Here is a 26,563-nt window from a genome sequence, read left to right as displayed (position 1 = left end):
TATGGGAAATATGAAAACGTCTTTTAAAACTACAATTCCCAGAGACGTGCCCTAGAAGTTAAACATGTTGTGAAACACACAATAGCCAGCATGTGTAGTTCAGGGGACGGGGGGGAGGGGGGGACGGGCTGGACCCATTCAAATCCAGTTTTGGACAGTCTGCCGTGGTTCCATCCCATTTCAAAGTGCTGTTCGACGCTCGGAGTAACCCCAGGTGAATCCTGGCCACCCTATTGGCCACCCCAAACACCCTCACCACGGGGGCCCAAACTATTTTAGAACATTAAGAAAAAAATGTTTAGTAACCTTTCATCATTCACCAATAATTAACATTAATATACTGTTATATTGATAATGTACTCAGTAAACTTACGATTCATTTAACTTCTTTTCTTCCAAAAGTTAATTATCCAAAGCCTCTGTACACCCCCTCTATTTACATGTAATTGTTTGGTCCTGCCTCCAAAACGCGGTGCAGCACCGCCGGCACTTTGCTAGTACTTACGTGTGTACGATGTCTCAACGACTCACAAAGTCAGGCTTTCAAAAGAGAAAAGAAAGGAGAGAAATACAAGAGAGAGGGACTAAAGGGCGACAGTATGTCACCCAGTTTTTCAAAGAAAAGATGGGTGTGGTCTATGAGTGGTGGAAATGTGTCTGTTAGCTACGCGTAGTCCATTATAAATAATAATTGTTATGTTTTGTTTTACCAAGCTGACATTAAGTACTGTTAATATCTATACAGGTTTTTCATTTCACTGCTCTTTTAGCTGACATTTAGTAAATGCAGGTACATTTTTAGCAGCTATTCATACTAAATCAGTTGTCCCTACCCCTGGTGCCAGGACCAACAGATCAATCTCTAGACTTAGCAGCCCTGTCCCGCCATAAGTGTTATATTTTCACAGCTCAGTGTCAGTAAATATTGTGGAGTTAGTATTGGACTACAAGATAGATGCAAGACTGCACAGGTAGAGTTATTTAAAGCATAAATGAGTGGGTTCGGTTCTGAAGGTGTGGTTACAGCAATTGTGCTCGGTTGGCGTGGCCTGGGCCTGGTGGTGGGGCCCAATGTGATATATTTCCATGGGGCCCAAAATTCCTAGCGTGTATGGCCAGAGGGCAGGACCTATAACACATGTACTACCCAATAGCATTGTGAGGCTGAACAAAAGGACCTTTTGACTATGTAAATGTAGTCTTTTAAAAAAAAAAAACATTTACTGACTTTTTTAGGATAGCTTCAAGTAATGTTGTAAAATTACAACCGGAGGCCTTACAGGGTTAAGGGCTATTGTTTATTGTTATTTACTTTAAGATGTTTATTTTTAAGCTATCATTTAATTAAAAAACTCTTATTTAAATGATGTGTGTGTGTCTTTGTATTCCTGATGATACACTGAGAAAATGAGCTCATAGGGCTGCTGATCACCATAAGCTAAACAGTCTGTATATTGCATTACATTTGTATAATGTAAGCTTCGTTGATACTTTGCCTGCGGGAATACGAAAAAAATAGTTAGATATACTGAATATTATTTGATCTATTCCACCACTAGCTTAATCCCAAATAATGTAGAGGTGTGTTGTAGGTGCCTTAAATAACCCCTTATTTTAAAGTGAGATGTATTTTTATGTTCATATAATAGTGATTTCAATGCCACCCCAAAATGATCACTGGTTCCATCCTGGCCGCCCCACTGAAAATGTCTTGGCTCCGCCACTGCGCAACCCTCGGCGCACACTCAAACATCCAATCACAGGGCTTGAGGACTATCACAGGGTTTGTCAAGCGAAGCGGAGAGAATACTTACTTCAGGTTGTAAAATTCTCTAAAGCAACTACTATGAGCTGCTCCGACCCTCGGTCCGGACGGACTCCAACTTGTGTTTATTAATCAAACAAATAAATAAAAACAAGGATAATTATGTGTTATTGCTGAGTAAATAACAGTGTGTGGTTTAGAAAAGAATACAAAATTAGAAGGAAAAAACGATGAAACAATACAGATGTCAGTATTCTGAGCCCCTTCTCTCCCCATAACTGACGGCAACAAAAGTCTTACATTATTCAATTAAAATAAAGAATTAAAAACAATAAGTGTGGCTTGATATCGAGTAAGAAAAGGTTTGATAAATGCTGTGAGAATTGATCTGCGGAGAGCATTCACTCGTGATCTCAAGTCGTCTACAACATACGTTTAGGGAGCCATATAGAAGCCTATGGACATCCCGGAAAGTTGAAAATGTACGCTAACGTTACGTCCACACAGCAGCTTTAAAAAAATCTTCCAACGCTTCTCTGCCCATTGACTTTGAATGGGGCTGACGTCACTTTGCCTCGCTTTTCGCCGAACTGCATTGTAGGGAAGCAAAGCGAAGATTTCCAGGATTTTCAGGATTTTCAGGATTCAAAAGTTGAGCAATGTTCAACTTTTGAAGCGTCAGCCGATCAAATCCCGTTTATTCAAATCTGATGGTACAAGCACTAGCCAATCAAACCGCGTGCAAGCTGGGAGAGCCAGACTGCAGTTCATTTCCTCATATTCCAAACGAGAAATGACGGTAGCAAATCGGCCGCCCCCCTCTTGCGTTGGAAAAAGCCGACACAGGGGACTTGACATAACGTCAACATAGGCCGATCTGGGAGTGTGTTCGGCTCGAGATACGCTTTTTGTTATATTCCATGGAATGCTCTTAGCATCCCGATAGCAATGAATATCTTAAGTGCTTTGACAAAAAATTCATACAAAAATGTCATCTGTGGAAGCCGTAGTAGTGTAAAAAGCACGACCAATCATTTTAGCCGGCCCGGCTAAAATAACTGGATGGCCTACCTGTCTGTCAGCCTTCCATCTGTGCACAAACTTATCTCGTGCCCTCATTGGTCATGTGCGCGTTCGTGTGTGTTGGAGGGGGGGCTCTGTAAGGAAGTGGCATATTTCTTCCGGCTGTGTATTTTCACATTTTAGCGCACTCAAGCGGGTTTCTCCAAAATTACCTACCCCACCTTTAATACCGGTTTTGATCAGCTGGTCCATTTTTGGAGAGGGGGAGACCTCTGAAGATAATTAAGACCAAAAAAGTCCTTGATCTTCTGTTATCAGATAAAATAGCCAAGCAGCTTCGATGGCTCTGATTTTTGAAGAACAGTTTCTCTGGCACTACACTGCTATCACTAACGCTTGCTCGGCTTGTTTCTCTTGTAACTTCAGATCCGCATGACTCAAATCTGTTCAAATCAAGTTTTATTTATATAGCACATTTTTAAACAATTTTTGGTCGAGCCACAGTGCTGTACATATAATGAAAATACCCTACAGTAAAGACACTTTACAGCAAATACAGCAGCACAGTTTTTGCAGAATATCAGTATGAGAAAACGACACCCTCTGTCCTTAGACCCTCACATCGTACAAGGAAAAACTTCCGGAGAAAAAACCCCCACAGTTTAAAGGGGAAAATGGGAGAAACCTCAGGGAGAGCAAAAGAGGAGGCTTCTGGCAGAAATTACCAGAGAATAAACAAACCGTTACTTTGACTGTTACCATTATTAAAATTATAGATTTCTTTAGGTCCAAAAATGGTTGGAATCATAATAATACACAACTCAACAAATATGTGACACAGCTGCAGTGGTTTAGAAATGTTAATGAGGAAATGTGCATATTCTACCTTATGAAGCAGTCCTGTTTCCCTAAATGCATTTGAGCTTTTCTTTGCAGGAATCAAACACATATAACCTGTCTTGTGCCAGCATGAACAATACCAGGACACTAAAACTGAAACAGATCAATGGATATCAGCCATCATTTTACACCTATGATTTCCCTGCTTCGAGGTGTCAAAGTTTCCTGAGGGAAAAGGCATGTCAATCATGTTTTAGAATGTTCTGCTGAAAATGTGGCTGTTTGTTTTTTTGGCTTATCTTTGTAAGTAATACAATACTTAGCTAAAAAGTCACCTAAAACTGTCAAAATAAGATATGGGGAATAAGTATAACAAGGCATTGTATCAAAACATCTCAAGGATACAAATGCCACTTTAATACTATATCATCCATTCTGTTTTAGCGAGGGATTTGGTACTGCTTGAGCTTTGTGGATTTTAACTGTGTTGGGATGCGGTTAGAAAAAAGATTAAAACAATAATTGAATAAAAAGACGGGTTCTCTTTGAGTCAGGTGGCTGCACGGACTTCAGGCTTAGATATATTTAGCGATGGGTCAGGAGTTAATATGGGAGGGGGGGCTGTGTCAACCCGCAGTGATGTCACTGTTGGCTTCTTGTGCAGGTCTTTAATAATCTTTGTGGAAAGTTAACCGCACATGAATGCAGAATCTGAAGGCAGGTGACACGATTTTGGTATGGGAAGCGATCTGCTTTCCAGTTATTGTCCGAGTAGTATTGACAAATCTCGTTTGAGCCAGCATGGTAAATGGACATTTGATTTAAATGGAGTGCATTTATAGTGCATTTCCAGTCTTTGTGACTAGTCACATTTCTTATAAATAAACAAGTCATCATTCACAATAGGGATGTGCATCTCCATCACTGAGGCCGATGTGATGCGCATCTCGATATGTTGCCACGATACGATACATTAACGATACATTTGAAACACCAGGCCATGCGATACATACGATTCACCCCTGTTGCGATACAGTTCAATACGATTTGATTCAACATTATGCGATACGGGGCGATATGATGTGATTCAACACGATGCAAAAATAATTATACAATTCAATATGGTACAACAGAGGATTTTGTTGTATTCCTTATATGCAGCAAATCATAAATTAACAAAAAAGTGCTTTACATATTTGGTTCTCTCAACTAGTACTGCGCATCCCATCATGCTGTTTGTTTTTTTACCTTTTTTACCTTAAAAAACTCTCCAGAGTACAGTACAATTTTATTACACCTCACAGTTAAACAATTTAAGGATGCATTGCCCAGGATTAACAATGTGCAAATAACAACTACCATAGTGCAATGCCCATACAACTGCCAGTCTGATGTGCTTAGCACTCATTCATAGGCTAACTCACCAGTGAGCAGAAAGCAGTATATATGAACAATAAAGAATACAAATAACCTTTCACAAACAGGTATTTCATAACTGCTTACAGTAAGGAAGACATTTCAACTATTATTGGCAGTCACAGGCTGCTGTAAACTAAACACCTCTCTCTGACAGAACACCTCACTGAGTGATTGAACTCATATGTCTAACTTTCAGGTTTCTCTTTTCAGACGCAGCCCCCATGTCGCCTCTTTATGTGCCTCGCTAAGTTCCTCGTACTACTTGTGTACTTTAAAGCGGCACGGCATCGTTTACAATTTGCGAGCGATTTTTCAAGTTGCCCATCTTTCTTGAACAATCCGAAGTGTTGCCAAACGTTTGATTTGTAGATATTTTTCGGTGCGCTGTGTTTCTCTTTCTCTTCGACTTCCGTGTGTGTTGATTACTGAGACTCTCGGCCTCCGTAGTGCGAAGCAAAGATCAAAGATTGTCTCTGCTGAGTGCTGACAGGATGAGGGGATATTATATGAATGAATCCTTTTTTTACCGATGCAAAGATGCTACGCAATCGATGCATCGCGAGTTCAACCCAAACTGTAGCCGATGTGCACTCTTTCAACCGGTGCACTCGCATCTTGAACGTTTATGCCGGTGCACCGATGCGAATCGGTGAATTTTAACATCTCTAATTCACACACATCCATACATAGGCTGCCATACAAAGTGCCACCTGCTCAGGGATACTCACATTCACACATACTCACACACTGTTGACCATGCTACGGAAGGGGAGGGACTTCGCCACTCTATAACACTACAGGAGAGGGAACACCCCAAAAAGCTTTTTATGAGCTGAACCCCAATTTGTCGTTTCCCCTAGAGGCCTAACGATGCATTTTTTGAAATGTCGTGGTAATCAACCCATCATTAACCCTTTAACATCCAGTCTTCTAACTTCTGTCTGACAGTTGAGCATATATTATCTTTTCCCGTATCTTAGCTCAGCTCATGTTCTTTATGGACATTAATTAATGGACATTTCTGGGGGGTTTCTTTGCCTTAATCAGCAAACATGGCCGTGGAGACGCAGACGCAATGTTGCATTGCAACGACCTAAGTATTCAAATGGAAATATTCTTCATATTTTTTTTATTAAAATGTGATGACACAGCCATTGCTCTAATTAAGACCGCTTCTATATGGGTTTAAGAAGAATACCTCCAGCATATAGCAGATCCTTCTAGTTTTTTACATACAGTTTTATGCCTTTCATAAATGCATACCCAACCCACTTTTCTATTTATAGAAATCCCAGAGTTCCAAACCCTGGAGAGGGCGATATCAATCAGTCTTCAGGCGTAAATGGAATTTTGGACTGGACGAGGCCTGTCATTGAGGGATACCTCAGGAGGAGTGACTCATCAAGATGTGTGCTGTCAGGCGGTGTGTTTAGAGGGGGACAGGGCTGCTCTGCTGACATGTTGCCTGTGTTCCCTCAGAAGGCCCCCCATCTTCACCCATCTTTAGGTTGGAGCTCAGTGGGGAGGTAGTTTGTGAAGGAAATGTATTTTCATCTTCTGAGTCAGAGACACAGTTTGTATAAGCATGGAGGAGCGTGTGTGTGTGTGTGTGTGTGTGTGTGTGTGTGTGTGTGTGTGTGTGTGTGAGTTTCATTTAGTATGCTTCTTTTTGGTTCTGTGTTGTGTTCCTCACATTATGTGTCTGTGTCGGTGAGGCACAATAAGACCTCAGTGTGTGCCAGCTCCCAAGGTGCCCGTTCTGTCAGGATGTAAAGTGCAGCAGTCACCTCCACAGGGGCACCGAGAGGCCCCTGTGCTGACACACACACACACACACGCACACACACACACACACACACACGCACGCACGCACGCACGCACGCACGCACGCACGCACGCACGCACGCACGCACGCACGCACGCACACACACACACACACACACACACACACACACACACACACACACACACACACACACACACACACACACACACACACACTAGAAGGAGGAATACCTTAACTGACATCACTTCACCTACAGCTCTCGACACGTAAGCGTTTGGCCAAAACACGGGTCAAAAGGAATTTTGATTATTCTCTTTGATATTATTAACTAATAATAATATTTTTTAGGTGTCTGTCTAAGCACGTCATCCTGGTGTGTGTGTGTGTGTGTGTGTGTGTGTGTGTGTGTGTGTGTGTGTGTGTGTGTGTGTGTGTGTGTGTGTGTGTCTTCTCTTGTTGGCCCGAGGTATAGGGGGGGTGCAGCTGTATTTCTACGATGGTGCCTGTCTGTCACACATGGGACGCTAAACAAGACAGATATGTGTCACCCTCTGTGCATTCATAAGCAAAGAGCTGTCACACATAATGCCATACTCCCAGATACCTAGACATCTAAAAGGCCCCTTGCTGAAAGATCTTTCTCTGAAGAAAAGTTTTTGACAAGATATAAGACCACAACATTCCAGAACATTCTTCCAGGCTCCATCAGATGCTCTACTGCAGATGTGTTATTATTCTCAGAACAGTGATGTGACACAAAGTGACTAGATCTGCAGCAAAATTACGACATGCAGACGGTGCAGAGGCTCAAACACTTTTCAACCATAAACTACTTTATACCAAACCAAACTAACTTTTAAGTCTGGAGCTTGAAGCCATTTAAAAAATCCGCTCATTTGCTGAGTTACTAAATCTTCTCTAAATCAATAACTGTGACGTGCAATGAAATGAAGACTATTTGTTTTTCATTTAGATTTTCAGAAATGAAATGAATTCTGAAATCTAAATTGATATTGTAAGGATTTTAGCATGGTTCTTGCGTAGCTACAGGGGAACATGTACCAAAGTTTAGGAATCAAAGGAATGAAATCGCTAACTTTGTAAATAATCAACCAATCATTCAAAAAGTTCTCTAATTTTAGCATTGTCTAAGCTACACTATATAGACAAAAGTATTGGGCCACCTACACATTACACCTACAGGAGCTTTTATGAAATCCCATTCCAAATTCTTAGGCATTAATATAAAGTTTTATATTATATTTATAAAGTAATATTTTTTTTAAAAATATTTTTTTTAAAAATATTTTTCATTAGTTTTACCAAAATAACTTGATTTAATTGTATTTAAAATAACATTTCCATAGAAATAAATCCTTCGAATCTGCCTAATCAGTTTCTGTTAGAATGTGAAGGGTTAAATGAAAGAAGGTCGTCTCTGCGAGGTGAAGACAGGAGCTGTTGGACGTCCAGCTGAATTTATAGAGGTCCAGCTAGTAACTGAACGAGAGAGTAATGTCAAATGACAATTCAGTTGACCAATCATATCTTCCCTCTAAATGGGTGGGTTTTATTATCGCGGACTCTATGACAAGTCCGCCCGCTGTGAAACTTTTCTTGTTTCCATAGCAACAACAACTTCCTGTCAACATCGTAAACTCGCCTTCAAAATAAAAACATGCCAAATTACACTTAAGATATACAACTGCAACGAAAGTAACAAACACAATGCAATATCCTTTTCAATTTCAAAGAACACAAATTGGTTTATTTACATGTGTTGTTTTGTGTGGTAGAGGGTCGCAAAGTGGGGGGGACATGTCCCCCCTGTCCCCAGTGGAAATTACGCCATGTGTGTGTGTGTAGGTCAAGTGCATTAAATAAATATGCAAGTTGCAACACACACAGAGTAAAACTATGCCCCTCATTTGCTGTATAGGCTGGCACGACTAGGCTGTTCAATGGGGCTGATGTGTTGTGTAGATTCTGCAAGAAGGAAAATCCAGGTCAAACTCCTTATGAAGTGGTTAGCTAGATAGAGTTGTAGTAAGTAGATAGAGTTCGCTATGATTGAGGTTTCGTTTATGCATAGGGTAGATTCTTTTAATTACATTTCCTTTTTTGTTTTGTGTATTTTACACATTTTGGATTTGCTTGGCGAGCTATTTCTAGAACATGCCCGGCGGGCGACTCACGTTGCCCCTGCGGGCGACTAAGTGCCCGCGCGCACCGTGTTGGCTAACCCTGATTTAGATATATATATACTGTATATATTTTTAACCTATTTTAGAGCCAGCCCTGGACTCGGTCTAAGATTTCCTGCTCTTCTTGTTTATTTTTATAATAATTAAGTGAATATCTTTGGGTTTGGATTGCAACTGGGAACGACATTCTGAACTGTTTTTGAAAATGTTATAGACCAAATTATCACTTAAACTAGTACAAAAAAGAAATGTAATATTAATCTAAAATAAAAATGTTTTAGTTGCAGCTCTATTTTAGGGCTATTTTTATTATTTGCAGAACGGTGATCACATGACTCTTTGCATCATATCACAGTTTGATTTCTGGTTACTCAAACAGTATAAGTTACACCTTGTTTATCTACTTCCATTTCCTGAGAATCAATCACTAATCCGTCATCAAGTCAAAGATGTGCAGAGCATTGGAATTGGGATTATAATGTGAAATGGCAGTCTTTTAGAAGAAAAAGCAGTGGAGCGGGTCGAGTCCCCCCCCCTGAGGTTCTGTTTTGGTGTGTGCAGCGTGGAGCTGGCAGACAGAGTCATCGTCCTCTGCTTGGAGTGGGATGCTCTCATTCCACAGAATGAGACAATGCCTGGCAAACATGGGACCACTGGAACACTTACATAATTCAACAGTTACACTTATTTTAGTTTCTCCTTCAGCTGCTAAGCTCCTGCCTGTTGATGGAACCTGCCCCTGCTGCTGCTGCTGCTGACTGTGTGTGAGGCCACGAGCACACGTGAGCAGGATTGACATATTCCTGCAGGTTTTATTCTGTCATAAATCCCCCATGCTGTGTGTGTGGTGTGTGTGTGTGGTGTGTGTGTGTGTGTGTGTGTGTGTGTGTGTGTGTGTGTGTGTGTGTGTGTGTGTGTGCGTGCGTGCGTGCGTGCGTGCGTGCGTGCGTGCGTGCGTGCGTGCGTGCGTGCGTGCGTGCGATTGAGCCACACTCTGGTAATCTTGTCGAGTCAGGGTCCATGCTTTCCCCCATGTGAAATGCAGCAGATCTTATTTCAATAAAAAGGCCTGCGTTATCCGGAGAACACAGCCGACCCACACACATCAGCACAGAGAGAGACCTCATCATCATTTCTGATCAGTCAGTTCAAAATGCAAATTGAATTGATTCAGAAGCTGAGGAGCAATATATACTGTATATCAAACCATTTGTCATCAAGTTACTGCATATGAATCGCTTTTTAACCTCTTCTACACCGCCCCCCCCGATACCAGGGGGAAAAACGCGTCATCTTCAGGAACCAGCGTCTGAGGGCATCTTAATATTCAATAAACTATGAATGTTTTATATCCATGTAACGGGAAGAAACTCAGCTAACTGATAATATTTTTTTATCAAAAAAACCTCCACAAAGCTAACGCTCTGCCTCTGAATTAGCCACGAGCGAAAAAATGCTAACGCATTACTGCACAGAAACTCACTCATAAGCAGTGTTGGGCAAGTTACTTCCAAAATGTAATATATTACATATTACTTATTACTGTCTTTTTAAAGTAATAAGTTACATTACAATATTACTGTCTCTGAAATGTAATGAGTTACAGTACTTTTATATGACTTTTGAGTTACTTTCACTAAAATAACCGCAAAAGAATGGCTAGGTATTTTAAATGCTAAAATGTAGTTTAGTGCAGCTCATTATATATCCAGTGAAGGGTAATGTGGTATAGCATAACAACTGTGTAGGCCCTTAAGGCTACTAACAACTTTTATTACACGGCTTAGTTGAATACTCGATTCTGATTGTAAATTCTTAACATGTGACACGTTGTTAATACAGTACAGACCAGTGTCAAGGACCATAATGAAGGTTGCTGGAGCAATAGTTGTCGGCAACAGCAATGAAAAATAGCATCGATGTTATGGTCCCCAATGAACAGATTATGGCCTTGTAAACCAAGCAAGTGAGAGCATTTCAAGTGAGTTAAAAGTGCAATCCTGAAATATTTCATATAGTCCAAAGTGGATTATGGCAAGGAAAAGCACAAAAGCTTAAAAACTGTACTGATAAAACAAATGAGAACATATTGTAAATCAAGGCAAATATGATTTGAACCAGCTCATGGTTTGAAATGGCAAATATTGAAAAGCAAAAGTATTATTAAAACCATGTACTACATCATCACCTTGGTCCCATCCAGTGGCGGCTGGTGGAAAATATTTTTGGTGGGGCTGTTGATATTGTGAGTAAAAAACATTGTTTTGGGAGAAATTACCCCTTAAATTGGGACTTCTGGTGATGTAATGGCCCCATAAAATCGTGGTTCTAGGGCCAGGAACAACCAGGCTGAGTCGGGCTGAGTATGCTAAACTAACTGCGGTCAAGCCAGCCTCCACTCGGGAAAACCTAGCCAAGCCAGCCCTCACGTGATATTGCGGTGCGCGAATATCCTATGCATTACGGTAGAGTAAAAAAAAAAAATCATCCCTCTGTGTTTAGATGAGAATAAAACAAAAACTGTCCAGTATCAAAGACTCATTTCACTTCAGGGTGATAGCAGGACATCCCATCTAGTAACTCAGAAAAAATCAGGACATTCTGATGTAGAGTTTCAAAATAAAAGACCTTTGAAGTCTCATATATGAGCCATCATCCCTGTCCCCAAAGGTCTTTTATTTTGAAACTGTACATCAGAATGTCCTGATTTTTTCTGAGTGACGACATGGGGTGTCCTGCTATCACCCTGGAGTGAGATGGATCTATGATACTGGACAGTTTTTGTTTTATTCTCATCTAAAACATGGATGATAACTCATACAATAGAGATTTCAAAGGTCTTTCATTTTGAAACTCTACATCAGAATGTCCTGATATTTTCTGAGTGACTAGATGGGATGTCCTGCTATCACCCTGAAGTGAAATGAGTCTTTGATACTGGACAGTTTTTGTTTTATTCTCATCTAAACACAGAGGGAGGATTTTTTTTGACTCTACCGTAATGCATAGGATATTCGCGCACCGCAATATCACGTGAGGGCTGGCTTGACTAGGTTTTTCCGAGTGGAGGCTGGCTTGACCGCAGTCTAAACTAGAGAGAGAATCGCTGTCAAGGGGGCTACAACTACAACAAGATGAATATATTTGACCGTGATTTAATTGTAATACATGTTTCAAAATGATGCCGAAGTAACAACATACTGATACCGGATAGTAAAAACCATGAATTAAGGCTTTGACAAGTCTGCAGACAGACGGCAGGCGAAAAACCTTTTAAAATGCGTGTTTTCTAATGGAGATTTGGCTAAGCTAACGTTGTAAATGCTCCGACCGTCCACACTCACAACAACGGCCTATACAGACATAAATAAACCAGCGACTGTATTCGCCATGACACAGACAGTATGTGGTTTGTACTTGTTTAACTTTTGTCTAGTTTCTGAACAGATATGAAGAGCTGTGAGCTCTGAGTGCTAAGAGCTAATGGCTGTGTTGTTTTTCTGGGGAGCTCATCGAAGATGACGTCACGGCTCCGCCTACACTGCGTTACTATAGATACTACCCCAGTTCCTCACGAGTCTAAAAAACAACTCACGTCAACGCACGTAAGCAACGTGGGCGCCAACGTGAGCGCTCTCGTGACCAAAATATTTGAGGGCGCTGATTGGCTGAAATTATGTTTCGGCGGCACAGTTTACTATTGAGACTTTTGCAAAGTGCTGGTTGCTGCTGTTTGGCTCGGGGTCAGCGCCCCGTAATGATAAACTAATGCCAAGGGCAAGGCCAGGCAGGAAACATATGACTTATCAGTAACTTTAGACATCGTCACACAATTCTAAACAAGATTTTATTGTAGATTATACATTTTACTGATACCAATTGTATGATATTTACCTTGTTCATTAAAAAACAAATATATAAAATATATATATTTTTGAAATATATATATTTTTATTATTATTTTTTTGTATGTGGGAAGAGGTGGGGCGGCGCCCCTAGCGCCCCTATGGGCCGGCCGCCACTGGTCCCATCATATACTCTGGGAAGAGAATATTTACTGTTCTTGAAAACTGGTATCACATCATCATGTGAGGTTGACTTTGTGACCTGGAGAACATTTCAGCTGCAACATTAGCTTGTTGATAAGCTTGGGATATGAGATCTTTTTGTAGCCATTCGTGGTGAAGGCATCTGTGCTATTGTATGCATTATTTTTGACCCAACATTTCTACAGGCATGGCAGAATATGGCACTATTTCCACATGAATATTCTAGCCATTGTCTATTTTTATACCACAAGCTGCACAATGACCGCCTTACCCCACTGTACAGGCGGGTACTTGTTTAGATATACCTGGGCAGGCTCTGTTTTGCCGTGGTATCCTGGCACCTGCGGGCCGCAGAGGGGCGGCGTAGTTTGGGGCGATGAAGACTGCTGCTCCGGGGGCGAGGGCGGCGAGTCAGGCGAGTCAGGCGGGAGTAAGCTAGTGTCCACAACGGAGGGTAACGTGATGTCCCCATCTGACCTGTTGCTACTGTCTGCAGTAGATGCAGTGTTGCTGGCGTTTAGTGATGGTTGCTTTAACCATTTTCGTATAAATGATTATCCACAGATGTGTGTCACTGCTGTGGAAGCACTTTGGAAATGATGCACGCGCAGCGGAGCAGGTCACGCGCACCTGACAACATTTGTTGTTTGTATTTTTCGCTCCGTTCCCTTTTTTGAATAGAGGGTGCATAACATTGAACTGGGGGTGCAATGCATGCCTATGCACCCCCGAAGATCCCGACGTGAAGCCTGAAGGGTAAACACCAGGTTTACTAATCTACCCGCACAATTTTTCTCTGGTGTCGGAATGTCTCGCTATGTTATTACGTTCTTAACCAGTTTAGCCCTGAGCCTGTTTTTCAGGTCTCAGGCTCGAAAATGACATTCCCAGAACAAATGACAATAACTTCACTTCTAAAAGGGGTACATTTATAATCTTTTTTCTCAAAGTAATGATAAACCTGTGAGTTGGATGTAGAAGAGTCAGAATCAATATAGATAGATAGATAGATATAGATTCAGATTGAACATAGTAAAAAAACTTCAAATTATAGTGTCCGTCCAAATATTCTTTTTTACTTATAATGAAAACTACCCTTGGATGATGGTAAGGTAGACTAAAAGCTTTAGGAATCCAAAGTACAACACATAATAAGTACCCTGTATCAAGATTGATGCAAAAAAAGGGACATTTGACCTTTTTAGAGAAGTTTAGCAAAAAAAACTCCACCTCTGAGGTGATTTGGGTGGAAATGGGGGTTTTACCGTTTCTCTGGAATCCATTGGTCGATTTTGGTGATTGACATCTCTTTCTGACCGTTAGAGCCAATAGAATCGAAGGGGAATCTCCCCACTCGCACACATGGTAAAACAAAAAGGTAGGGGTTTCGTGCACACAGTTTTGCATGAGAGTGAAGCTGTCTCTAGGTCTGACATCTCAAAACCGAAAAGTAGGTTTATTGCTCATGGATTATCAGAAATCATTTCAAGGGGACACAGACACATTGGATTAACCTATGGATTAACTTCAGCAGCGTTTTTTATCGTTTTAATGCCATTGAAGACCACTTTTGACCATACTACGACACAGGTGAGCCATGTTAGCGTTTTTAGCTACCTAGACCCACATGTTTTGATGTCTGTTCTTGTTATTGTCTCCGAGAGTTCGTATAATTGAGTGATAATGAAGGCTACCCCTCGATTCTGTGTCCCCTCACGATGTGAAACGATGGGTTGAATGTGCAGCAAAGATAAATAATAAGGTTTTGTGAGTGAATTTTGGTGCAGTCATCTGTTAGCATTTTTCGCTCGTTGCTAATTCAGAGGCTCAGCGTTAGCATTGTGGGTTATTTTTTGAAAAGAAAATTAAAATGTATCAGTTAGATGAGTTTCTTCCCGTTACATGGATATAAAACATTCATAGTTTATTAAATGAACATGCCCTCAGACACTGTTTCCTGCAAGATGTTGCAGGAGGGCCCCGGTACCGGGGTCTCTCGGGCTTAACAGGTTAAAAAACAAAACACCATTTAATTTTGGGTTAAAATGTGTTGTAACTGCGTTAATATATTACCCAAATGCCATTAGTAATGCGTTCCATTACTTCGTTACAGCAAAAAGTAATATATTACTGTAACTCCATTACTTTTGCAACGCGTTACCCCTAAGACTGCTCATAACACCCTTATTACTTATCATAGCTGCACGTCCAACCCATCGATTAGCATTGTGAGAAGACACAGAATCGATCGGTACCTACATTATCACTGCATGATACAAACTCGCAAAGATATTAACAAGAACAGACGTCAAAACATGTGGCGCTAAGTAGCTAAAAATTGCAAAATGGCTTACCTGTGTCGTTATCTGGTCAAAAGTGGTCTTCAATGGCATTAAAACGATAAAAACGCTGCTGAAGGTTAATCCATAGGTTAATCCAATGTGTCTGTGTCACTTTGAAATAATTTCTGATAATCCATAAGCAATAAACCTGCTTTTCCGTTTCCAGATGTCAGAGAGAGAGATAGGTTCATTCTCATGCAAAATTGCGTGTGCATAGCTCTTATTTCTCAATGGTAAGGTGTGTGTGTATGTGGAAATTCCCCTTTGATTCTATTGGCTCTAACGGTCAAAAAGAGATGTCAATCACCAAAATCGACCAATGGGTTCCAGAGAAACGGTAAATACGGCCATTTCCACCCAAATCACCTCAGAGGTGGAGATTTTTTTGCTAAACCTCTCTAAAAAGGTCGAATGTCACTTGTTTTGCATCAGTCTTGATACAGGGTACTTATTATATGTTGTACTCTGGATTCCTAAAGCTTTTAGTCTACCTTACCATCATCCAAGGGTAGTTTTCACTATAAGCAAAAAAGAATTTCTGGACGGACACTATAATTTACAGTTTTTTACTATGTTCAATCTGAATTTTCTTTAAAATAAAAAACATCTATATTGATTCTGACTTTCCTACATCCAACTCACAGGTTTATCATTACTTTGAGAATTGTTTTTATTAATGTTCCCCTTTTAGAAGTGTAGTTATGGTCATTTGTTCTGGAAATGTCATTTTCGAGCCTGAGACCTGAAAAACAGGCTCAGTGCTTAACAGGTTAAATTATCTCCAACCTTTTCCTGAGGAATAATTTCCAGTCATGCTCACACTCACACACAAAACTGACCAGAGGGAACATCCACAATAGCAGTTTTACCAACATTTTCGATGATGATGCAGGCAAAGATGTTAGAGAGTGCAATGGAGGGAAGCACAATGGTGCACATAGAAAATATAAATCAAATACGATTTTTAAAACATGGGAGCCCACGTACATAAGGACAGATTTTAAGAAGAAAATCATATAATAATCTTTACCCGTTAATCTTCAGCTGTACAATAAACACTTGGAGTAAGAACAAAAGTAAACCTCAACACATACATTGTATGCCTGTCTGATTGCCTGCAGGACATCAGAGAATGGATGGCCTTTTTTTGTTTTTTATGAAATAAGACAGAAGTGATAATGTTTGGACCCAGTGGTGGCCCCAGTGACGGACCCAGTGGTGGACCCAGTGGCGGACCCAGTGGCGGACCCAGTGGTGGACCCAGTGGTGGACCCAAGGCCCACTTGTGCTTGATTCTCTGGTCACATATATGAAACCCACTGTAACAAATGTACTGATTGATCAGGATTTTAAATTGGATCAACAGATACATTCTGTTGTAAAATAACAGAATATAAAAATGTTAAAAGTATATGCTGTAGAAAGTCCCTGCACCAAGATACATTTGTTTAAACATTTTGATTTGTTTCAGATTATATTAAGGAGGTACAGAAAAGTGTGAGCTTCACAGATGTCTGATTCGTTTTATTGACCTTTGGGCAGGGCCAGACGAACAGTTATCCCACATTTCCACTCATTATGCTAAGCTAAGCTAACTGGCTTTTGGGGGGTAACTTTATACTCCATGTATTGATTTAGTGGGGCAAGAAAGGGGGCATAAACTGTCAGTGACAGTTCTGTTCAGTCGTTTGAACTGAAGTGACAGCTAGCTTGGGTTTTCGGTTTTGTTTATATCATAACGTCACAATCCAAAAGTCTTTATTAAATAATGTGATACATACTCATACTCAGGCAGAGGAAGGAAAACTGAACGGCTCAGCTTTTGGGACGTATAGGAATTTAAAAGGCCAAATATATCAGGGCTAAACTCAGACTACAGCAAATACTCTATGGTCTTCAAGTGACTGCACCAGACACATTAGATGAATATAACCAAACCTATTCTGCGCCGGGAATAAACTCTTCTCATCAGACCGTCTAAAGGCCCTGACACACCAAACCGACACCAAAGAACACTTCCCGACTGACCCGACTGTTGTATCACCTCACGTCTCCTGCGTCTTGGCCAACAGTCACACTGGAACACAACACACCGCAAAGACTTCAGCCGACGGCCAAGTAGCACGTACGAACTGCGTATGCGTGAGTGGCAATAACTCTCCTTAACAGCAGGCAGCGGTAGTGTGTGTTCGTCATTCAAAAGAGGCAACAACCGGAAGACATACTGTGTGATACACCGAGAGAACATATAAATGATATAAACAAACAACAAATAGCGTGTGCGTTCCATTTTCACTCTACAGCGAGAAGCTCATGGGGCTTTCCCGAACCTGTGTCGAGAGCTGGAGTTAAATGAAATCTCAGATTTGCCTTCTTAATAGTTTGTTTGGGTCCCTCACTTCCGTTTCGCTTCTCATGCACTGATTCGCTAAGCTGAACAGCCAATCAGAGTGATTTCTTTTGCCAACGGACTTTTACCGACAGCCTACCGATTCGGCGGTGGAGGGCGTTGCCACGGCCGAGAAGACATGACGTGTGGGACACACCAATCGGAGTAGGGCGACAGGACGCTCATCGACGGCCAGACATCTATCAACGGCCAAAATCAGCCTGGTGTGTCCGGGCCTTAATACCAGCTGATTTTGGCTAGATTCCGATGTCACATGCCAACCTTCCCATAAACACAAAATGGCTCTGTTTGAGATTCCACAGACAGTTCCTAAAGTGACGCTTTCTGATTGAAGAGCTTCCTGGGAGGCAGATACAGCTGCCTGTCTCCTTTCTCAGTTTTTACTAAGCTTATTCTGACAGAAACCTAAGAAACCGAGCTGTAGTGTGTGTGTGATATTGTGTGTATGTGTGTGTGGCTTAGCATTACTATCCTTGTGGGGACCTACATCTGTTTACACAGTCATATCTGGGGACTCGCCTACCTAGGGGAATCATTCATTTTAGGGTGGAGACTTGGTCAGGGTTATGGTTAGGGTTAGGGTTAGGGTAAGGGGTTAGGGTTAGGTATGTGTTGGTTATGGTTAACCTGTTAAGCCCCATTCCCCCGCGGGCGGGGGGGGAAATCGCAACATCTGAAAGAAACAGCGTCTGACGGCTTCTTAACATTTAAAAACCTATTAATGTGTCATACCCACTTAACGGGAAGAAACTCAGCTATCAGACAATATTAAAAAATGTTATCAATACGAAACATTAGGGTAATAACAAAGGCTCTGAATTAGCCCTGAGGGAAAAAATGCTAACACACTTAGCACATAACTCACGTTATAATAACCTTATTACTTATCGTATCTGCACAAACAAGTTATCGATTAGCAAGCTGAGATTCCACAGATTCTACAGGTATTAGTATCATTACTGACCGATTCGAACTCGCGACATGAGAAGCTAACACATACATCACACCACGTAGCATTAGGTAGCAAACACTGCAATATGTCTTACCTTTGTTGTTTTCTGATCAAAAGTTGTCTTCAATGGCATTACAACGATTAAAACGCTATTGAAGGTTAATCCATAGGTTAATCCAGTGTTTCTAAAAGTGGGGGGCGCGAGAGACCAGGAGGAAAAATGGTTATGAAAAAAAAATCGTTGTTATTAGCTTCTGGTGCTAGCGAGCTACGCTAATGGATATAAGGAGCTTTTCCACAACAAGGTGGAAGAGAATCCTCTCCTGTCAGAATGAGAGGCTCAGGTGAGCTAAAGGACTCACTGAGTGTTTAGATAGTTAACTTTAGTCTAAGTTATCTCAGTGGGTCGGTTTGATCACGATTAATGTAAACAATTATTTCCGAGGCACACGTTTATATGATCATTATAGTTATAAAAAAATAAGAGAATAAATGAAAAACAGGTATGAAATACTATATGACAGTAACAAAAGAATAAAGTTTAAAAGGGGAGTGATTTATAAAATATCTATAAAGAAAAAGTAAATCTGTTTACAGTTATGTTTCATATGGGTGTTGAGAGATCTATCAATAGATCTCTTCATGTTGCTCTCAAAGTGGACCAGATTGATGCTTTCAACTTCAATATTTAAAAAACAAATCTTCCCGGGGGAGCATGCCCCCGTACCCCGCTAGAGGAGGTGAGGTCCACACACCACCTATAAAAATAGCACTTTACCCCTGCTTATATGCCGTGAGCTGATTATCGAGCCTTCATTGTCACAGTCGTGGGTACACTGTGTATTTGCGTGGGGATTGTTGCAGTAGAAAATTCCACTGTAGCGACCGGCGAAACCCTAAATGTTTGAGCACGCTCTATGAAACGTCAAGCTACCCCACAGCACCCCCAAAAGAAATCTCTGGCGCCACCACTGAGCCTGGTACCTTGTTTTGAAGAAATGTGCTGTGCAACACAGGCTCATTGCAGCCACTAATGCTGTGATAAGACACACTTTTTTGCCAAATATCAGCATTTTCTTTCTTTTCATTTTTCCCGAAAAGAATTATAATTTATATAATATAATTTATTGTTCTAGCAAAGGGATTGCACAATTCTATTATGTTTTTTTTTTGTTGACCACACAGACTTATGGAGCATTGTTTTATTATCACTGTTCTAGCCAAGTTTAGCCATTTTTATGTTTGAAAGTAATGCTAACGTTCATATTGATGTATTTTAATAAATGTTAACCTGGCCCATTACGTGACTATTTGTGTTGGGGGGGCCAGACTTTTTTTTTCTCCAAAGGTGGGACCGGAGAGAAAAAGTTTGAGAACCACTGGGTTAATCCAATGTGTCTGTGTCACTTTGAAATGATTTCTGATAATCCATCAGCAATAAACCTATTTTTCAGTTTTCAGATTTCAGAGCGTGAGACAGGTTTCGCTTTAGGCAAACTGCGTGCGCATAGCTCTCACTTCTCAATGGTAACGTGTGTGTGTATGTGGAAATTCCCCTTCGATGCTTTTAGCTCTAACGGTTTAAAAAAGATGTCAATCATCAAAATTGTCCAATGGGTTCCAGAGAAACGGCAAATACACCCATTTCCACCCAAATGACCCCAGAGGTGTTTTCTTTTTTTGCTAAACCTCTCTAAAAAGGTAAAATGTCACTTGTTTTGCATCAATCTTGATACAGGGTACTTATTATATGTTATAGTTTGGATTCCTAAAGCTTTTAGTCTACTATCCCATCATTCAATGGTGGTTTTCACAATAAGTAATGGTTTATTTCTGGACGGACACTATCATTTACAGTTTTTTACTATGTTCAATCTGAATTTACTTTAAAATAAAAAAACATCTATATTGATTCTGACTTTTCTACATCCAACTCACAGGTTTATCATTGCTTTGAGAAAAAAGATTATTAATGTACCCCTTTTAGAAGAGAAGTTATTGTGATTTGTTCTGGGAATGTCATTTTCGAGCCTGAGACCTGAAAGACAGGCTTGGGGCTTAACAGGTTAAGGTTAGGATAAGTCAATGTAATGTCCCCTGAAGTAATGTATACATGGTGTGTGTGTGTGTGTGTGTGTGTGTGTGTGTGTGTGCGTGTGCGTGTGCGTGTGCGTGTGCGTGTGCGTGTGCGTGTGCGTGTGCGTGTGCGCGTGCGCGTGCGCGTGTGCGTGTGTGTGTGTGAGTGTGAATAGGATGATTTTAAGATGTCTTTTTTCCAGAGATAATGGATTTCAAATTAAATTATGTCAGTCTACTCTTCTTCACGTGGGGAGTTCTGTTTGTCTTATTAAGTATTTCATAAATCTTTCAAAGAAGTAAGTAGTGCATAGTGTTTAATCCTTAACATTCTGTGACTAGTAAGCAATATACATTAAATGAAGTCATAGAGATTAATAAAAAAAGGGGGGGGGAACAGTTCAATCCACGTCTTCCTCCATTAAAAGGCCTGTCATACAATAAAGGATAGAGGGAAATGGTTATTTTGGGTTATATGTGTTGGTGACAGGTTTTTTGATAGTCAACATACCCCAGGTAAATAATGCTTGTTCATTCATTTTTTTATGCAACTGCCTGCAATCATTGCTTTGTTGTGCAAGAGCAACTTAGTAGCTAACAGTTTTCTGTCTCTTGTCCTTCTTTAGGTTCCATTGCCATTGGATAAGATGAAATAAGATTGTGACTGTGTGCTGGATATCTTCAACATTGTTGTTATGATGCAAGGACCAGGAGGAATGCTACCAGCAGCTTATGTGTCCAGGACATGGACGCCTCTTCAAACCGACTCACCCTGTTTAGACATGAGAGATTAACTAAAGTCAACAGGGACGAATCAGTAAGATGCATTATCACCTTGACTACCAGCCTGATCAATAAGAAGCTCCGACTGATCTCAGCCTCTGGTCGGGCGTCTCATCAACAGTTTCTTGTCTTCTTGTAGTTGTCTTCTTCCCACTCGCAAAACATGCGTCCTTCCCTTGCCACTGCGGTCCTGCCCCCCAGGACCCGCTCCCATAACCCACCCAACCTAGCAGTTGGGGGCCGTGAACACTTGTCAGCTCCACGGAGGCGCAGCCCCCACCTGAGGCACACGCTCAGCCCGGACAACCTGAGGACTCTGGCGGAGAGAGGGGGGGCTGGCGGAGATAACGTCTCTGTCATCAGCAATCCTATCGGGCTTCCGCGGGCCAACAGTGACACGGACCTGGTGACGTCCCACAGCCGGTCCTCCCTCACAGCCTCCACTGTGGAGCACACGCTGAACCGGGGCCAGAATCTGGTCATCTCTTGGGACATCAAGGAGGAAGTGGATGCTACCGACTGGATCGGGCTGTATCACATTGGTGAGACAATTATCTGTCTCTAGTTTCAGTAGAGCTACAGTTAACAGTCCTGGGGAAACTCCAGGACAAACCTCAAGTTTTTCAAGACAAATACGAGCAGCCTCAACTCCTGAGGACAGGTTTGGGTCGAGTCACAGGCTTCCAATAGCAAATAGCATATAATGCAAATATGTACTAAAAATATGATAAATGAAATCTATGCGTATTCATATAAAGTCATAATAATAAGTATGCAAAGTATGCAGTTATGCATATAATTTGGTCTTTATATTCTGGGACTTTAATTGGTTTTAAATTGGTTGGTAATCTTGAGAAGTTAATGTTTCTAGTCTTACGCTGATCTGTGCACAGTGTGAGATGGTCCATAATAAAGATCTTAGAGACCCTTTGTAAAATATAAATGTTGGGCATATCAAATCCTGCAATTATTCCCTTAGGAATTGAAGGATTTAGAAAATTCTAGCAGAAACCAGTTATTTGTCAAACTATCCCGACGTTGGAAATCACGCAAAGTCTTGAGTCAGAGTCAGTTAACTCAGTTGTCATGAGAACTGTTCTGTTATTATTTAATATATAGGAAGTACCCTGCCTGTCCTCAGAGCTGTTCATCTGATGATGGTATATTGTTGAGCTTAGAATGGCCGGGGTTAGTCTTGTGTAGAGCTTCCAACTCCAAGTCAATACTGCAACAGGAGCTGCTGAGACTCCACACTTTCGACTGGAGGCTGAGTCAACATGTAAGCGCTCTGCCTTGGTATACATAGCATACACACCATCACAACGCCTGCACTTCTGTGAGGGGAATGGGTGGTCTCCAATAATGTATGCTTACCCTGCTTAGAGACAGGAATTTGACAGGGGGAAATACATTGACCTGTGTGCTGATGGAGGCTATCAGTCTCTAACTGTCATGCGGATCAGTGCATCGTGGTGAAAAGTAATACAGAGTACAACAGCGTACGATCAGCATATTTGTTATTAAGAATCTTTTACTTCTGTGTTCCACCAGCTTTTGTAACTTAGTCTAGCATTCAGTATTCCTTTCCTATCTTTGGTGTACTCTCCATACTCTAATGCCACATTTCCACTGCATGCTCTTCTGAACCCCACTCAGTACCTGGTACTTTTTGTAGTACCGGGTTCTGAGCCGATACTAGAAGGTGGAGTCAAAACACTGCAGACCACTGATTGACTTTAATTAAATGTATTATGCAAACAGATTAAACATAATTGTGTAAGATTAGTTCAATAATATAAAGTTGAACCTAAAATTATTTTAACATTATATTTGCTTTCAACTAATTTAAAACAATTATGTTTAATCTTTTGATAATAATTTCATTAAAGTCAACATTTCAATTTTTTCAGTGTTGTACACAGCCTGACAATTTTAATCGTTAAGCTAACAACAATAGTCCCTGCAATCTTTGTGTCAACGTAAAACTACTAAAAAGTGTTTAATTGAAGATGATGTCATAGGAGTTTCACGTGGCATCGCTATCAGCTGATAATCCTGACTACACTGGAATCCAGCCTCCTGACCCTCCTGCAGACAGCCGCTGCTGCTGCCCTCACAAATACAAGTATTCATTTGAAGACATTTATTTTTTCTTACAATGATTGAGTATGCAGAAGCAGCCGACGAACTGATCCCTTTCATTATTGCACTCAAATAAGTGTTCCTTTTCTCTGTCACAATAGATACATATCTTAAAGGTCCCATGTCATGCTTTTCCGGTTATTACCCGTCCCCTTGTGTGTTATGAAGGTTTTTCTGCATAATAAACGGTCTGCAGAGTCACAAACCCTCAAAGTACACCCTGTAGCGAGTAAAACTCTAACACAGAAAAGACCTGTCTATGCTGCCCCAGAATGCCTCGTTGGGGATTTCTTGTTTTCTTCCTGGGTACAGTGACGTGCCCATACCCATATGGACCCATTGGTCCAAATGGACCAATCCGTGGAGCCGTTATGTTACGTCCGTGGAGCCACACACACACACTCAATCTTTTCTCAGCTGCAGCTCTGCTGATTTCTCCTCCCTGAGATGGCGGGACGCGGCGAGGCTGTGAGTCGGTGTGTGAGCACACACACAAACTCCCAGCCAGGCTGCGGGTGTTTGTGTGTTAGGGCTGGGTTTCGCTGGGTCTCGCTGTCTCGCAGACGGCCACTGGGCTCACAGGGAGGGAGGGGGGGCAGGAGCTCCAACAAACCGTTTAGGACAGAGAGTGAATACACATGCTATACAGAGATGCTGTATGAGAAACCAATGTGAGTTTGGAACATTGAACAATGTAAATCTATTCTAGTAGACCTCAACAATGGAATTATGATCGGTAGAAATGGCCATGACATGGGACCTTTAAAAGATAAATGATAGGATAAAGTAAAAGCTCTACTGTCTGTACACCAGATCATTACTGCTATAATACCGACTGTGAGCTGCTCAGCATGATGTATTGTGTTCGTAAAGGATAATGGATTTCTGAATGCATTGGCTGTCTTTGACTTCCCAGAGGTCAGACAAACCTACAGTACAACACACAGGATCATGTGATACTGATTTAAAGTAATGCAGTTCATGATAGTTCGCCAAAACATGTGTTACTTTTCTGAAGACCTCACATAACAACGTTATGAAAGCAATTGTATTAAAAAAAGAAATAGCCTAACATCCAGGGGAGACGTAATTAGTGAGTAAACAAACGGTAAAGGGCAGAAAGTCTGATGCACATTTTATCATCTCAAATAACTTATAATCACAATGGGAACAGCTTGCAGAGCTGTGCTTCGTTGACATAAGTCCAGCCATGCGTCGCGCCTCTTTTAAACATCACTGTTGGCTGAAATCGACTCCGGAGGATACATCCCTCGGTTATAGCTCCTCCAGAGAGACTCCTCTCTCCTCTCTCCTCTACATCATTGCACCCTCGGTTATAGCTCCTCCAGAGAGACTCCTCTCTCCTCTCTCCTCTACCTCATTGCACCCTCGGTTATAGCTCCTCCAGAGAGACTCCTCTCTCCTCTAAATCAGTGTATCCTCGCTTACGGCACCTCCAGACAGCCTCCTCGAATATCGATCCTCGACGAGCCTTTAGAGAAATGTGTTTTTCTTCGAGACGGCGCGCCAACATCCGTTTCCGGGTCGATGCCGGAGGACCTGGGACGCGAAAATTAGAGAAATGACAAACGGCTCATTTCCGAGGACTCGCGCGCGTCTGCTTGACGCCGGGACGACCAGCTAACCTCCCCGACAGGCGCACGGACGCGAGGGCCCGCTCATCACTGCGCGCACAAGTGCGACCGCAGTTTTAATTTTTATTATAGTGCTGGCGTTTCCTGTTTTTGAGGCCTTTAGGACGCTTAAAAAGTTGTATAAAATTGCACGGACGCCAGGACCCGTAAAAATTGCAACATTCTGGAGTCAAAGGGTTCAAATGATTGAACCTGCTTGCTTGCGCCACCTATGAAAATCCCATTTCGGAATAAGTTTACATAGTCACACCGTAACTCCGAATGACCTGAAATTTCGCACACATATCCGGGTGGACCTGCTCTACAAATAATCCTCTTGGAACCCTAAGCTCCGCCCACATTTTTTTTCTTCTAAATTAGCATAATGTTAAAACAGTTAAATATCCACTTCAATTTTCAGTTTTTTCAACACCAAACTTCGTATACAGCATCGGTGGAGGGTCAGACACATTACCGTAGAAAATGAGCATGTTAGGACGATAAATATTGCCGCCGTCAATCAAAACGTTCTCGCAAAAAGGCGGGGCTTAGAAATAAATGCTCATAACTCATCAACAATGTATCCAAACATCACAGATTTTGGTAGATAGGTTTAGACTGTCTTGGGGAATAGGCACACAAAAGCATTTTCATGTTGGACTATAGGGAGCGCCAAAAACACCACCAATTTATAACTCAAGAGCGGATGGACTAATCTTTTCTTTTTTTTTTTAACACATACTCTCGGGGTGACTATGAACTCAGATTTAAAGTGTCGTAATAAATTCAGAATGTGGGCGTGGCCTATACATTTTTTTAAAATTGCGATAGCATAAAATAAGCTTCGGACGCAAAACTTGGGACACACATCAGAGCCCACGCCCTTTTCGAGAATGTAAAAAAAAAACGTAATTTTAAAAAAAAACTGCTCACTAGCGCCCCCTATTGTGTGGTAGTCACATATAGTTTCTCAGAACTTCATTAATTTTGGCACAGACATTCCTCATGGAATTGCGGACATATTTGTATATACATTCCATTAGCCCCGCCCCCCAGGAAGTTGGCCATTTTGAAGAATCTGCTTTTTTCATGCATTTTAAGCACATTTTTGCGAACTCCTCCTAGGGGAATGATTGGA

General features: G+C 41.3%; 2 protein-coding genes across 6 annotated transcripts in view; one reads left to right on the top strand and one right to left on the bottom strand.

The window, feature by feature from the left end:
• The window catches only part of hecw2a (HECT, C2 and WW domain containing E3 ubiquitin protein ligase 2a), an 85,993-nt gene that overhangs the window by 4,101 nt on the left and 55,329 nt on the right, over positions 1-26,563 (top strand). For all 4 annotated transcript variants that reach the window (XM_079663711.1, XM_079663710.1, XM_079663709.1 and 1 more), the window contains exon 2: positions 21,493-22,191. In XM_079663711.1, coding sequence (XP_079519837.1) covers positions 21,813-22,191 — 379 coding nt within the window. In that variant the 5' untranslated portion in view covers positions 21,493-21,812. The remainder of the gene's footprint in view (positions 1-21,492; positions 22,192-26,563) is intronic.
• The window catches only part of LOC307028569 (uncharacterized protein), a 77,332-nt gene that overhangs the window by 26,881 nt on the left and 23,888 nt on the right, over positions 1-26,563 (bottom strand). The gene's annotated exons all lie outside the window — the stretch shown is intronic.

This window comes from Notothenia rossii, assembly GCF_949606895.1.
Source record: "Notothenia rossii genome assembly, chromosome: 2".
NCBI classification, from domain to species: domain Eukaryota; kingdom Metazoa; phylum Chordata; class Actinopteri; order Perciformes; family Nototheniidae; genus Notothenia; species Notothenia rossii.
This window is presented reverse-complemented; position numbering and strand designations above follow the sequence as displayed.